Source organism: Macrosteles quadrilineatus, unplaced genomic scaffold (assembly GCF_028750875.1).
Source record: "Macrosteles quadrilineatus isolate MER2022 unplaced genomic scaffold, UCM_ALF_1.0 Scaffold_1__1_contigs__length_201487025, whole genome shotgun sequence".
Lineage (NCBI taxonomy): Eukaryota > Metazoa > Arthropoda > Insecta > Hemiptera > Cicadellidae > Macrosteles > Macrosteles quadrilineatus.
Window position 1 is genome coordinate 191,463,383 of NW_026542594.1, and position 16,059 is coordinate 191,479,441.

Consider the following 16,059-nt stretch of genomic DNA (forward strand, 5'->3'; position numbering starts at 1 on the left):
GAGTGTGGGACTTGAAAAGTGGAAAATATCGGTCCAAATCTCACAGCTGTTGATATAGGTTTTAAATTTGAGAAATATTTCTATTTTTGGTTGTTATTTAACATTTTGCACCTATGTGGTTAGGAGCAGCTCCTGGAAATATAATTTAGAGGTCTCGGTTGAGTAATATGACTTTCTGGAAAAAAAGAGTATGAGTCATATAGTGAAGGATTTCCATCCACATGATAGGCTTCACCAGAATGGTTAACTCAATAACTCAACTCTGAAATCTATAAAAAGCAGTGACTACTTCGGATAGATAGGTAGAAATGGTTTTACATTGTCAGTCAGTTGCAAATCCTTTCCTTTTGTAAGATTCTTGGAATTTTTTGGATAGTATTTAAAATTATGCACTTGGCTGCATGCATTTAAAATTATCTTACGTATATCTGTCCATATTAATTTTTTGAACAACTTCTCAGTTAATATAGTTTATCTTTAGCTAAGGAGTAGGGTTAGACATTCCACTTTAATGTTGAGTTTTCAACAAGTTTTATAAAATCAAAACGAATTATTGAAATTGAGCTACCTACGAAGTGTGCTGATATAAATTACTGATTTCTGTTAAATCACCAACTTCATGGCACAGCTTATGGTTACCATAAAGATGGTAACATAAACATGTTCATAAAAGTATGTAACATCGAATACAGAATAAAAATATAAAAAATTGTGGTGGTAATAGAGTTTTAGACACATTCAACTATGTACAAGTTTAATACAGTTGGTCCAAATAGATGGAACCTCTACTTCAGAATGCAATAGTCAATAATCGTAATTGACATTTCAATGTGAGATTCACCACCGTAACTTTATTACTAATCTTTCATATTAAAATCAATGTTATTAGTTCGCTTTATGTAGAAAAGTTTATTAAATAAATATCTAAATTAGTATCACTATTGGACGAATAACCGTGAATGTAGTGAAATAGTTTGAATTCTAACAAAACTCGTGGAAGTTTGGTTTTCCAGGTTAACCCACAACAGCCAACGGTTGATTCAGTTGCTAATCTGATTTGCCTTTGTTCAACAGCGAGATTGTTGTTGTTGTTGTTTCAAGCTTTGATTGAGAGGCTACGATTGATTACAACCACTTTGATGTGTGTTCTGGTATTGTAGAAACTAACCAGAGGCATGTGCATTCTCAAACTTATTGGAACATATAAAGTAATAAATAGTTTAGGTAAATTCTGAGTGAAACCACACACAATAATCAAATTAGTAATTTATAGTTGTGTAAAATGTAGGATTCATTCTCAACTAAAAAACCAACCACGATTGTTGTTTTCTTGGTAGTTAGACCAACTTTAGAGATTTTTTTATAAAAATGTGAATACAAAATCTTGCAGCTTAGTCATGTAAAATAATAATTACCTGAAAAGGAGCTACTTAAAAATACGTATACATATTTATCTATAGTATCTTGTATAATCGTTTAAAGATAATAATGGTTTCAACAGGTATAAAATAAAGGACTCTATGAAAATAAATTTTGCTAACCATTGTTAGAAAGGTGATAATTTACCAATTTTTTTCCATTCCACATCCAAAGGAACAAAGTAAATACACATTTTATTTCTGCTAAGGTAGGAATCACAATAATACCTCATAAACTATTAAGCATTTTACATAATTTAAAGCATCTTAGACCATATAATAATGTACAAAATGATGATAAAACCGCCACAATTGATCACAAAACTAACACAAACGTATTTCAGGACGTCTTCAAGAGGCGTATATTGGACACATCAGTTACGGCGGCTACGACATCGTCTCCTCTTATCGTAAACTTTTATCTTTATTGTTACGACAATCGTATGAACTGCGAGAACAGAGGCGGTATTTATAAGTGTTGAAAATATTAAGAAGGGTTCGTGGGACACTTTTGTCTGTCGCAGTTGGTGTGAAATGAAAATATTAGAATTTAGGAGACAATTTTGAAATGTAGGCACCTACAATGTAAAATATTATAAAAACCATTTTGATTAGTGCTCTTTTTGTAGGCTATTTTTTGAACATAAATTTAAAACACTTTAATACTTTTCAATGAAATGGTGACCATACTAAGTAGGTATTTTAAGCCAAGTATGAATGGAGATGAGTGTAGGATGAGTGGCGCGATCTTGTAGTCTTGTTAGTGAATAAGGCCGACATATTCCTTAGACATGGCTGTTAATTAATAGCCCATACAGCCAATACCAACTGGAACCTACAGTTTATAGTGAAATCCGAACCACATTATTTCCTTGGTATTTACGAATTGGTCTAATTATCAGGATAATACTGCGGATAGTCGTAGTACTCACTAGTGCGGACTTTAATCCACACGAGGGAGTATCGCATCCACAGTGCATGCCTATAAATATCCACAATTCTTGACCTCAAATTCGTGACAGTCTAGTAGTTGGATAGGACGACGCCACCCGTTCCAGTAAAATTCAAAACCGATTAAAATTATTAACACTTTTTTATGGTAGAAAATAAAATGTATGTAGTTAAAACCAGCATGATACAATTTGACAATGTTTCCTGATACAATTTGACTTGGATATTGGTTTTATGAAAACCAAACAAGAATTAAATGTAACAATATACCAAAATATTATGGTTGATATACTAATATTTTACCATGGAAAATATTTTAAAACATAATAATATAATTTCAATGAATAAAAATAAGGATCTGAACACCATAGACTGGAGATAGCTTCCTCGTAGGAATAATCTACTACAAAGAATTTAAATGGTAGTTTTGAAACTATTTAAAACAATTACCATAAAAGCAGATAAACTAATGTAATGTATTAGGTATCCTTTGTATTGATTTAATACTAGTCGGTGTTACAGTAGAGCTGGTCTAGTGGTTTGAGCGCTGGACTTCGGTTCCAGAGGCATCGGATTCAAATCCCGCCAAATCACCAATGGATTTTATCAATGTGATAATGCCGCAACCCCTAGAAAAACCTGAAGTAATGTGAAAAACAATTTCGGGCTCATGCCTAGCGTTCTAGGACAAAAATTATCACCGACGAAAAAACCTGAACTCCTAAACAATGTAAAAAATTAAAAAAAATTTATGTATATTTTGTTTTGATTCAATGCAAAATCTAGTTGCAACAGAAAAACCTAAATATATCACCGATTCTAGCCAAATTCTGTGATTCTCACCCCTGCTATATTTCAACTGTCGAAAACATCTGTATGAAGGAGGGTGCAAATTGTTGCCATTTGTCTGCCAATCTATTTTTGCACTTACCTTCAATTTCAAAAAAAGAATTTACCTTAGATTCTTACCCTCGTCGATACGTTAGAATCCATAACTTTTCTACAAACTAAGTTTTGAAATAAATTTTAGTAAAAAAAAAAACTTCAAAGACTCAGTATATTTGGATGTGAATCTCTGTATAAAGAGTGTATATTTTACATTTATTTTATCCCCTTCCAACATTTTTAGAACACTAGGCATCCGGAATTTACAGATCGTCATACTGTACTACAATAGGGGGTCACACCGATAAATCGACTTCCAAATAAGATTTTAATTAGATTAAATAACAAAATCTTCCTAACCTAACTTCCCTTTTTAGTCAGGTTAGGTTAGGTTACCACCCCTAGGTTTGGTTAGGTTAGCTTATAATTATTAGGTGTGGTTGGTATAATACGTAGTACCCAATAGGATGTTGCAATAGGGCGGGAAATATTTGCAGTGACCTAACTCATTCATTTAACCCACTAAAATCCGGCCCACTTTCATATTCTATTAAAAAGTGAACACAAAATTATACAACAATACATCCCCTCTGGGCAAGGGATGTGAAGCAAAGAATACAACATTCACAACAGATTCTTGTACACCCCAAATTAACAGAATATTCAAATTTGTATGCAGACCACGCCACCCAATCTAGTAACATGTGGCTCTAACAACACTGCTAGTGCTAATGAGTTTACCATTTAGCCTGGTAAAAATAACTACATGAAAGACTGTTGGTTAATTTTCTGCAAAATATTTTTGCCTGTTTATTTATAGCTTTATACACCTAATTTCAAGAATTTGCATGTTTTTGGCACATGATAATGTCAAAGAAGTACAAATTTAAATAGAAAGCCAGTTCTAACATATCAATCTACATCGAATAACATATTTATGTAAATGGTGTCCCACGAAGAGTTTGGTATTTTGAATTAATATACCAGACGCATAGAGCACCCTTTAAACTAAAAAATCCACAACTACAAAACATATATGTAAAAAACACTCCACTGAGTCCCACCAATCAGAAAACAAAATTGCGGAACATCAAAATAATGTTGCGTTTTTTTAAGTACCGGTATTGGTTTTTGCAAGGAGATTTCAAACTGATTGCGCGAATAACTCAATGAAGCTATGACAATGGTAGTAAAATGTCATGCTAGTACAAGTTAACTATTTTGAACTCGTGTTCCTAAACAAACATAAAACCTGTGTACTCAGAAAAGAAAATGGATAGAAATTGTAAAGCGTTGACGTAAAAATATAGTCTTGAACAAACGAAACCCCAATAGCCTTTGAATGTCTGGAGGTTGCTTTAAGTATTCACCCCAAACAAACTTCCCTTCCGAACAGTCAGTTTAATCGTAAAACACCGACAAGGAAATTAGATTGGCAAAGTGAATCGTCTACAACAGTTGCAGCAGAGGGTGATTCACTTAGTCTTCATTTTGAATCCAACTGGGAAAAATATTGCGTTCACTATTACTAGTTTTTACTTAGGTGGATAGTTTGATTGTTCAGCACAAGTTCTTTGAAGAAATAAAGAAACGGTATCAGCAATCTGACACATACTTTCTCCCTCAAGCTTGTCCACAACATTTTAGCATGGGTAACAACACATTTTCTACATATTTTCACATATATGTATAATATGTGAAATAATAAATGATATGTATAATATATATATATATTCTACATATTTTCATAGTTTTTAGTTTAACTTTTCTCTCGTTTCGTGTCTCACTTGGCCAATTTAAGCCAACTTGTTGTCTTGTTTAGTAAATTCGGACTCTGTGGGAGTTAGGCTAGGTTAGGCCTATTTTGTACTAACCTTGTTTGTTTCAGGTTGACGACTTAACTCCGTAGGTAAGCGGAGTGACTACTTAGCTTACTTGTTGATTCGTTAAGTTAGCTAGTAGTGTGTCATTTAGATATTTACCCACAGAGTCAAGTCAAAATTATTAATTTCCCCACAAGCCCTAGGCTAGAGTGGTGATTTCGAGTAGGGTGTTTAGTAACCCGCAACGTTCGTCTCGAGCTCTGACAACCAGGGCTATCAAATTTAGGCTATCCGAATCACTATCGACTCCTGGGAAACTCCCCGCGACCAGACTAGGGCGAATCCTGGGATCTTCGTTTTATTACCGGTGGCGTAATTTCCCACTTGTCGCCCGCCAGGAAAATTACGTCACATAAATGGTTTCGTAGGAATAACTATGATATTTTATATGGAAAAATCACAACAGTTGCACTAACTAAAAATCACAAAAGATGCAATAACTTTTGAACCGTAATTGTTACAGCAATGGGGGGTTGCACTATTTTGTTTAGAATTATAAGGACTATAACACATTAGTTTTAATCAAAACAGTTTTTTCCCTAAAATAAGACGTTTTGGTTATTTTATGGAGTTTATATGGGAACGGATATATCCACTCAAAACTCAAACTCGGAAATTTTGACGAAAACGATAATTCTCCATATACTCTGTATAGGGGGAGAAAGTAAAAAATGAAAATATTTTTGCTTTTATGTCCCCAAATATAAAAGGGGTTTTTGGAGAAATGTCTCTGCACTTTCCTAAAACTCTTACAAATTTTGTTTAGGTGAAACCAGGGTGGCAATATCGTGTTGTGACAATAGTTCCCGTAAGATATAGTGGTAGCGTGGCCGAGCGGTCTAAGGCGCTGGTTTAAGGCACCAGTCTCTTCGGAGGCGTGGGTTCGAATCCCACCGCTGCCAGAAACTTTTGTAAAGTTCACTTAAGTATTACTTTGATTGCGTAACGTTCCTAAAGTACAGTACTGTAGTTATCCTCTGTACAGTAGGAGAATTTTGTTAGGCTTTTAACTAAATTCATAATTATTTTTTCAGAGTGGTTACATAAAGTGGGTGCTAAAATTATATTATGTCCTGTAAAAGTAAGTTTCAAACAAATACTGGGAAAACGAATGACCACAAAATATAAATATAATATACTTGGGCTAAATATGTGGCTATTTCTGCCTCAATTCTTACTACGTCCAAATAATTTGAATCTTAATTCTGTTTTGAAATTCATTCAGGGTTCAACTGCTACATATAAATCAGCTAGTTGAAGTAGTTTCTAGTCTTTATTTGACTTAACTAGTTATATACTGCGCCTCGAATTTTAAGGTCAACTATAAATTTCATCTGAATCAGGGATTTGCTCTAGTTCTTTTGTATTTGAGCTATCTTCTTATAGGATTTTGCATTGAATTTATAATGCCCACAGTACTTCAATCGGAATCAGCTAGGTTTTTTCAAGTTCTCTTCGTGACATGAATTATCTAGTTGTATAATTTCGTCTTCAGTTTATAAGACGGAAATATATTTTGTATGATTTAAAAAATACCGATTTTTATAAACAAAAACCAATAGATAACCTTATTTGTCAACTTATATAACTGCTACGTTGTTATTTACAGACAACAAGTTTTTTGACAGAGCATCAAACAACAAAGTAGTAAAATAGGAAGTAGGAAAATAAATAAACAAACATTATATTCCAATTACAATCCCATCTTCTGCCAGTTTATTTCCACTTTGCATACAAAACAGTTTTTTACAAAAGTACAAAATATGCTTCCATAATAAGCCTTATTTACAGCATTTAAAACTGCATTGGAATTCTATATTGATTGGTTTGTAATTTTTATTTTGGTTGTAGAGTATAAATAGTTTATGAATTATTGAAAATTTCAATGATATAGCTAAGTATAAAAAAATAAAATAAATTTGAAACTAAATTCCGCAACGATTCAACAAAGATTATTAATAATAATAGGTTCAAAGGTAATCGTGGGTTAAATAAGATACGCATATTAAGTTTAATGGTAGAATGACGATGATTTGAAAATAAAGGAACACCATTGTATGTCATTGTCTGAATACATATTGTGAAACATTAAATTTAAAATCAATACCATAGAGAATAGTAAACATTAAATACAAATGAAGATCTTTTATTATTATTTACGACTTGTACAGTTTAAGCCTTTGCCTGCAAATGTCTTCTTTTCAGTCTATGTTACTAACAATAAATTATTTTATACATTGACTTTTTATTTATGAAACAAATTATAGTTAGAATATCACCGTGACGATAAGAGGTTAAAAATTTAAATAAGGAAAACTGCTAAGAATAAAAAAGGATTAAGCACAACACTAGTCAACAATAAGGTATAATTATTATACAAGGCGTAAACAAATATTTTATCAGAAAACTTTCGGTGAATCAAAGACAAGATTATGTTATTGACATTCTTGAAATAATAAAAAAATTAAACGGTAATATAAAATAACATATAGGATCATAATGTATTCGAATTGAACCTCACCATGATTAATGATTTATAGTTGTAGGAGATCGAACCATAAAAAAATCAGTTGAATAATTTTGAAAAACTATAAGATCTATTTTTATTCTTAATCTGCCCAACTATACAATTCTAAACACATTTGAAAATACAAATAATTCAAATAATATTTCTGGACAGAGTTGATTATTTTATATACTTTTGTCTGCATTCAGATATTCTTCAGCCCATTTTTTTACAACACTAATGGATTGCATTGTGCAATTCTAGTATTCTAGCTATTCTGATATGTGTTGTAGATATGTGAAGGAATTTTGTGCTTTTGCCAGAACCGTAAATTGTGTTGTAAAAATCTATATAAACCTTTTAAATAATTTATATAGCTTGCATTTGATGGTTTTTGTATTTTAGACACAAAATATGCTTTTAAACTGTTCATATAAAAATACTAGTTAGATGCAATTTCAATAAAAAATTGACTCCAACGAATTATCGATTTGTATAAATTTTGTTTGAGAACTAGAGTCAAATAGTTTCGATAGATTTTTACAACAAATTTGATCTAATTACATGAACATCGTTTTACACATAATTCTAAACACCAGGCAATGTTGTTTAACATTCTGGCGTGGTTTCTTTTATTGTGCTGGAGGTCCTAAGAAGGCTACACCTGGAATTTGTTTACAAAATAGTGCTATTTTCATCAATTTATAAAGACCCAAAGAACGATTCAAATGACAGTACATTAATTGACAGCGAACGTTTGGCACATTTATTATGTTTTACTCAGGTCTAAGCTAGATTTGTGTGTTTTCAAAACATATTTGAAAACTATTATTGTGCGTATCTATGGTGAAACTATAGCTATCCCGAAGCTTATCAAGACTACTCAACATATTCTTACATCTAAATTTGTTTGAAACAAAAATAAATCCAACTTTTTATAAAAATAACAGCAGCGAAAGAGTCACAAAATTTTATTAGTCTAAGAAAAGACACTTGACAAAGATTTTATGACGTAAGCATGAAGAAAGACACGTTTCGTCTATTTTACAAAATTACACCATTAACCTAACATTGAGTATAGATACAAAAATGATATGTGTACAAAATGAGAAGTTGAAACACTCATTGAATAAATGAAAAGCTTATGAGAAAATTTGGCTGATTTTTTTACTGGTTTTCCCTAAACTTGAGCCAATATGATATGTAAAATATTGGACCATTTCTAGGTGGACGGATGGACAATTTTGAAAAACAAAATGTCCTAAGAACGATAAATCATAAGTTTTTCTTGGTTTTTATTATCATGTGCACTTTGCAATATGATATTGCACCATATCAGTATTAAAATAGTTATTTATCGAAGATTTAGAAATGCTACTGATGTATGGTTAAGAGAAATATTTGAAACATAAAAACAAAATGTTCGCCAAGCCCCAATTGTTGGCTTGGTACGGACCTTATGTTCTTGTGATACAATTTAAAGCGGCAATACTTTTAGATACATTCATTAGATGTTTATTTAGCCCTAAAAATGTTTCCTTAACATTACAAAGAGAGAACTGAAAATGAATGATTTAAACCAAGACTTTTCTGTTAACCACAGTTTCTTAGCTGTTCCATTTCAGAGAAAAGTTGTAGCATATTTTATACACTAACTTTAATTAAATTAAACGTAGGCCTATAAGAAAATATTTTCTTTAAGTCCTAAATGATTATGATAACTTAAAAAATATTTATAAAATTTCGAATATCCTGTCTACTTTCTTTAATATTTTCCATTGTAAAAGTACACAACCCAGGATTTTCACTCGAGTCTCTGATGAAACTTCTGTACGACCATCTTTATCGTAAAACACTCTTGAATTATTGAAGATTGAGAATATTCATCAAGCTTTAATGGTTGACAGTACTTCAAAAATCTTCAAAGTTGAGGACTGTTTTCACGGTCAAAAATATTCTTCAAGGTCGAGAGAAATACTCTAGATTGAAGATTATGTTTGAGATTGCCAAAACTCATCACGTATTTAAGGTTGACAGCAATCCTTAATGTTTAACCATACTCTTTAAATTGCCAAGGATGAAAATATTCTTTAGGTCTTCAAGGTTAAGAGCACTCTTTCTTAAGTCTTCAAGTTTGATAACACTCTTTGCCCTCACAGGTTGTGAATAATCTTCAAAGTTGACAACACTAATTTTACGTCTTCAAGCTCGACAACAATCTTCACCCTCACAGGGTGTGAACAATCTTCAAAGTTGACAAGACTTTTTAAGTCTTCAAATCACCAACTCTCTTCCATCTTAAAGGTTGAGAACATTCTTCAAGGTTGACGATACGGTTCAAGTTTTCAAGTTTGACAACACTCAGTCAAGGTGGCAAAATCTTCAATTTCGACAACCTTCCTCAATTCTTCAAGTTTGACTCCGTTCTCCATGTCCTCAAAGTGTATCAAGGTCTCCAGTCACACCAGTCCTGCACGCGTTGCTGCTATAACCTCGCCTGGTAATGCTTGTTGGAGGGTTCGCTTCTAGCAGAGTTGTGGTAAACTGGGTTGTAGCCTCGAGTAAAGGTGGTGAGGGTGTTGGAGGGGTTGGTGTAGCCTCCAACCCCGACACCTTGTAGCCTCCACCGCAGAGAAGTGGGGGAAATTACGTCTGGAGGAGGATGTGCTGGAGACTGGGGAACGGCTACGTACTCCCCTAGGCGATCCTGAAACATATTACCATGACGTGTATTTAAATATATCGGTGAGAGATAGACATGCACAAACAAGATAGTGCACACAAGAGTTTTCCAGTTATTGACTTATTGGTGTTTAGCAGAGTTTGACACCACCATTTGTTTAGAAATGAAACAATAATTCTTGATTAAGTAAAAATATTTACATATCGATTTGTAGATTTCTTCTACACTTAAATCATTAATTTATGATTATTAACATTATTTAGAACACAGGTTGGCCTACTGACAGTTTCTTGTGACTTTAAATATAAAAACAATACGTGTACGTAAAAGATACAACGGTTGTTAAAGAACATAATCCTCTCCGTGAATGAGTCATTCTATGGTTTATGTAGGGGTTTCTAAGTGTTGAATAAAAAAGTACAATGTTAGTGACATTACTGATAAGAATGAAAGTTCAAATTCATGGTAGGCAAGAAGAAGACTATTTGACTCAATCATTACCGGGTAATCAGAGGAGTGTGGCGACTATAGTTCGGCCGCTTAGAAAGCGACCTCCTCCAGCATTGGTTTAGCATTAGCGCGCAGGTCTTTTCTAAGCGGCCGAACTATAGAAGGAAACTTCATAATAATTACTAAAAATATAATCGTTGTACATTGAATCATGAAAAAATCTCAATTACTAGGTGATTGAACGATAAACCATACTCGAAGGGACTTGCTTTGAATATAATCCTCACCTGAGTAATTGATTTTAGAAGACATTAAAAAATATTAGCTCACCTTAAGTAGGATCAAAAAGTAATGGTTACCAAACTTACATTGTAAAACCTATGGACAGGGTTGTGGCGATGTCTGGAAGGTCTTCGTAAAGTTTCCGTTCTTTGGTCTCTTGCATGAGAGTCTCGGCCGAGTAGAGGACTGTTGGAGCAACTCCCTGTAAAACAGTTCATTTTGGTAAACAATGTGATAATAGTCGTGTAGAGATATTATACTCGTGATCAGATTGGGAAATGAAAAATTGTGTAGGGCTTTCTTAGAAGAAGATCCATCTTTGTCGACCAATCATTTTTACCTGAAGAATGCTTCTTGCCAACAATGGCAACCCAGTTGACTCTACCAGTTAAAGTGACTATTTTAGAGTAATTAGGAAGCCATAATTGTTTCAGTGTATCCAAGAAATCACAGATGGTTTAGCATGTTCAACATCGTAAGCAAGACTACTCTAACAGTCATTATTTGTGATCCTAAACGAACATTTACTTGTACATCTTCTTCTTCGTGACGGTACAATGGGCTGAAAAACTACTGTTGTTTAAGAACTATGTCCTATGTGGTTGTCTTAGGACTATGTCTGGGTTGGGATTGCAGCTGTGATAGATTCTTGGTCTTCGGACAACCTCAGTTTAAAAACCAACGAAACAATTTCACCTGATGTTTCGGCCTTGATGCATGTTCCATTCTCAGGCTGACTTACACACTCTTTGCATTTTGCATTTTGACACGGACCACTAAGACTAAAAATTTACAATAAAAGGTCACACATTGGAAACCTATCCAGTAAAAGTATGCCATTTTAGAAATCGTTTATATAGCTGAGCGTACTTATACTTTATGGGAAAATCTATCCCTCAAGATCACCTGTCTGGTAGTTATACGCCTGATGAGTTCTGGTCTCTCCGTTGTAGCTCCCAGGGTAATGGTGAGGATCGTACAGCCGTCCTGGACCGTACATATCAGACCCTCTGTACAACTCTCTACTGGACCCTTGGCCTGACCAGCTCTGAAACAATCAAAGTTAGTACTTCTAAACATTTCGATAATTTGTTTTAGAAGCGAGAATACATTTTGAACAAGATTAACATTTGAGAGGAAAGATACAACAAAATCGATATGATTGAGAATGCCGGGATTCTGTTAACCAAAATCACAAAGGGTATAAACCAGTTTAGTATATAGTATATATCCTGTAAGAATCCTGTATATATCCTGTGTGTATATCCTGTTAAGCGTTGAATTGCTCACCATCATTCGGTTGGACGGTTCCACAGGCGAGACGAGGGTTGTACTGGCGTACGGTTCAGGTGAACACGACCTCTCCCTCTCGCGGTATTGAGGCGGGGGTTGCTGATGGGTGACCTCCGCGTAGTCCGGGGTCGTAACCTTCACCTCAGCGACCTTGGAGTCTGACAGAGGCTCTGACAACAGCGGTTTCGGCTCCTGCAGAACTGTCACTGTGTGCTCTGAAAAAACAAACTAATGTTAAAGGAAAACCCAAGATGACCTTTGGCCCATGAATTTAATTTTCATGATAAAGAAAGTTACCGACAATGTAACCCTTCTGAAAATATAACATAATAAACAGTAAAAACGAAATATACTACTGTACAAGTAAAATTACTTTTAGCAAGCAATTTCATCGGTCACTAAAAGGAGGAGGCAATTGTGGCGAACCTTAAAAATAATTTAGGGATTTAAAGGAGGTATCTGAACAATAGTTAGGGAAAAGAGAGTGGGCAAACTGGTTATAAAATTAATTAATTATTAACAACTTGAAAATAAAGCTGAAAAAAAACTTGAAAATAAAATAGAGATTCAATAGAAAATACAACACAAAAACAGGTTGATGAGCAAAGGAAAATAGATTTATTAAAATTGAGGAGCACAAAGATCCGGAAAAAATTGAATCAACAAAGACAATGTTTCATTTATGTAAAAATAACAGAAAGACTAAATAAATCTTATTGTAACTGTAAGATTAAGAGTTTAAACCTGGAAGAGCGGTCATCTTTGCATCCAACTGGCGTCTGCGCACAAAGAGAAGAGCAGCAAACAGCAAACACATGATGGCGACCAGTGACATGAGAACAACCACGAACCACGTCTCCGTCACGAACTTAGGAGTCGTCGTGGTGAACTCGGGTTGTTCCAATGTGGGGTACCTGAAGAAGAACAAGGTCGTAAGGATAGTAAAAGAACTGTTGACATGCTAGTTGTATCACTATATAGATTGGAATATAGAGTGAAATGAAATAAATTATCCGTATATGGAAAGTCCAGAGATTTGATAGACACTTTCGTCTTTGATTTTCCTTACTTCATCTTCGAAAGACGTTTCGAGAGCTAAATGATTATTTCGTGTCCTTATGTGCCATTGAGCAATCAGGTAATTAATATTCCAGAGTCGAATATCCGCGAATGGAAAGTCAAAGATTGGTACAAAAACTGTTCTTTCGAAACATATTTTTATTTCATCCATCTTCAAAAGACGTTTTGAGGTGAACGATTATTGCTTTTTGCTTCATTTCCTTTAATGTGCAAATATTCTAGAGTAGTTTATCCGTAGATGCTAAATAGTTTTTCACTTGCTACATTTCCTGATTGCATTTATCCCACAAAGACTTTTTGAAGCCTTAATAATAGTTTAGGGCGATTTATTGCATTTGATGAACAACAATTCGATTTGTCAGATTATTAGTCAATTAGCTGGAAAAATTCACCATGCAGAAGCTTAATTCTAAGAAAATGTACGTTGTTTGGATCGAAGAAAGCACGTAATCACTTTTGAAGATCCACATTACACACCTCTTATTTCCCTAGTTTAAAAATAACCAGTGAAGCAGTGAATAAGCAGTCAATCGCCATCTTTTATAAAAGGTATTCTAATGGCATTCAGATGTCTTTCAAGAGATTTAAATGACAATAATATAATTTTTGTGATGAAATAAGGTCACGATATGATTTAAGCTGAATCTCACCTGTAGTTGTTGAGAAGTCTACTATAAGGGTCCAGCCTCAAAGTGGCAGGGCTGCTGTATGGACCCGACCCTACCCTGGTCACTGCAGCGGCTTGTACCAAGTACATCAGCCCGGCAGTGAGGTTCGTCAGCAGCAGCGACGGAGATGCAGCATTCACTGTCACGTTCGTCAGCAGTGTGCCGTTGAGCGCTGGGCCTCCGCGCACTACCACCTGCATAAACGAAAATGTCTAGATGATTTAGATTCAGCTCGACACAAACATTAAACATGATTATAGCACGATTTGGTATGAATATGTTCAAAGAACTTATCAATAAAATAAATCACAACAGCGACTCTCTTGCGTAATAAGCTTCTGTCTTTGTGAAACAGGAAAAAGGACCGTGAAAGAAAGAACAACGTATCTAAACTGTGTTGATGTTTTCACCATTTATTTGGTAAATAAATTCAAACTAAACCTAGTTTTATACTTTGTATCAGAAAACAGACTCTGCAGAATGAGATGTACAGTATTGCCAAACAAGTTGAACCTTACGAGTATTTTGGCTCATACTATTTATCCTTCAATCAACAGTTTATTAAACGGTGTATAGGATGATAGAGAAGTTTTTTGAGGGAAGAACGACATGTACAGAAATAACTTAAGTCATAAACTACTTTAGTCTGTATGATGGAACCTGTCTCCTGATCCTCCATATACCTGGACCGGCCCAAATGGCTTAAGTCCCGGACCAGTTTCTAGGTAGACGAAGGATCATGAGACAGGTTCCATCATACTGGCTATACTGGGGCAGAGAGATGGTGTTATGTTCGTGATAGCTTCCCAGGCTAGAAATGTGTAAATTTAAGATCTCTATGGGTATAAGGTGATGGTACACTTTACCTGATAGTAGCGTATAACCCCGCGATGTGTGTATTGAGGCGGAGGTTTCCAAGTGACCAGCACAGCTGATCCGTTCAGCAGCTGTGCTTCCATCTGTGTTGGTGATGCCGTGGGTACTGAGGAGGAAAAACATCATTACAATACACTACATGTGCAATCATTACAGTGTGATGCGTACAAAAATACTATTTACAACGCGCTGCGCTTAGAAAAGCATCATTACAACCCACCGTCCGTAGTGGACCATCAGTTGAACTATTAAATTCTGAAGTAGACATCCCATCTATATGGACCAGCTGTCACCAAATAATTGCTAAAAAAAGAACGTAGTTATATGAGCCAGACACAGAAATCTCTAGTGTCAAAAACTCTATTTTCTACCTTATTTTTGGTGCTGACATAGTTTGTTGCTATGCCTCACAATAAATCGTTCCATCAGTTTGACTTGGTGAAAAGGTTCGTGTATTCGACAAAAAACAGGAATTTAGATCAGCACAATCTGACGGTGGCTCACATCAACTACGACGATTTTGATTCAAATAAAAACCTGGTGACAACTTCAACATGGGGATGGAATGTCTGGTTGTATGAAAATAGGCAAAGGTTGAACACACTGCGCTAAAGGAAATATAATGACAACCCACTATAACCAGAGCAAATTATCCAGTGCGCAGAGCAAACCATCACTAATACCATAGATAAAACATACTCCCTTAGTAGATTTCTCATCCTAATGGAACAGCTGAAGACAATTTTATTGTTAGTTCTGTACGGTTTATGTAGAGGTCGTGTTTTGTTTACAATTTGTTTCCCGTTAATAATACGCACTGAGCAGAGCAAACATCTGTGGATTGTATGGATTTTATCTAATTGAATTGAAATTTAAAATAGAAATCGTAACTTAAAGTATTCGTGATTATCACGAAGACAATTATATAATTACAGGTATAATTCAGCTGTTGAAATGTAGTACTTAATTGTTAGAAAACAGGTCAAGCAGTCTGGCAGGTGTTGTTTTGAGTGAGAGAGGCAAAAACAAAGGATCAAGGGGGGTAAAATGTAACCCTTTGTTGACGTCCGTGTGGCCACGTCTT

At 34.5% G+C, this 16,059-nt stretch overlaps 1 protein-coding gene and 1 non-coding gene across 2 annotated transcripts in view; one reads left to right on the top strand and one right to left on the bottom strand.

Annotated features, from left to right (window-relative positions):
• Positions 1 to 5,957: 5,957 nt before the first annotated feature.
• Positions 5,958 to 6,039, top strand: Trnal-aag (transfer RNA leucine (anticodon AAG)). Its single transcript has one exon. It is a non-coding gene; the product is annotated as a tRNA-Leu (tRNA).
• A 1,592-nt stretch (positions 6,040 to 7,631) lies between these two features.
• LOC128992754 (roundabout homolog 2-like) overlaps positions 7,632 to 16,059 on the bottom strand; it is a 90,351-nt gene continuing 81,923 nt past the window's right edge. Inside the window, exons 16-22 of the mRNA XM_054416490.1 lie at positions 14,966 to 15,081; positions 14,082 to 14,293; positions 13,096 to 13,265; positions 12,349 to 12,566; positions 11,965 to 12,106; positions 11,145 to 11,260; positions 7,632 to 10,350 (exon numbers count right to left, since the gene is read on the bottom strand). Of these exons, the coding sequence (XP_054272465.1) occupies positions 10,129 to 10,350; positions 11,145 to 11,260; positions 11,965 to 12,106; positions 12,349 to 12,566; positions 13,096 to 13,265; positions 14,082 to 14,293; positions 14,966 to 15,081 (1,196 nt within the window). The 3' untranslated portion in view covers positions 7,632 to 10,128. The remainder of the gene's footprint in view (positions 10,351 to 11,144; positions 11,261 to 11,964; positions 12,107 to 12,348; positions 12,567 to 13,095; positions 13,266 to 14,081; positions 14,294 to 14,965; positions 15,082 to 16,059) is intronic.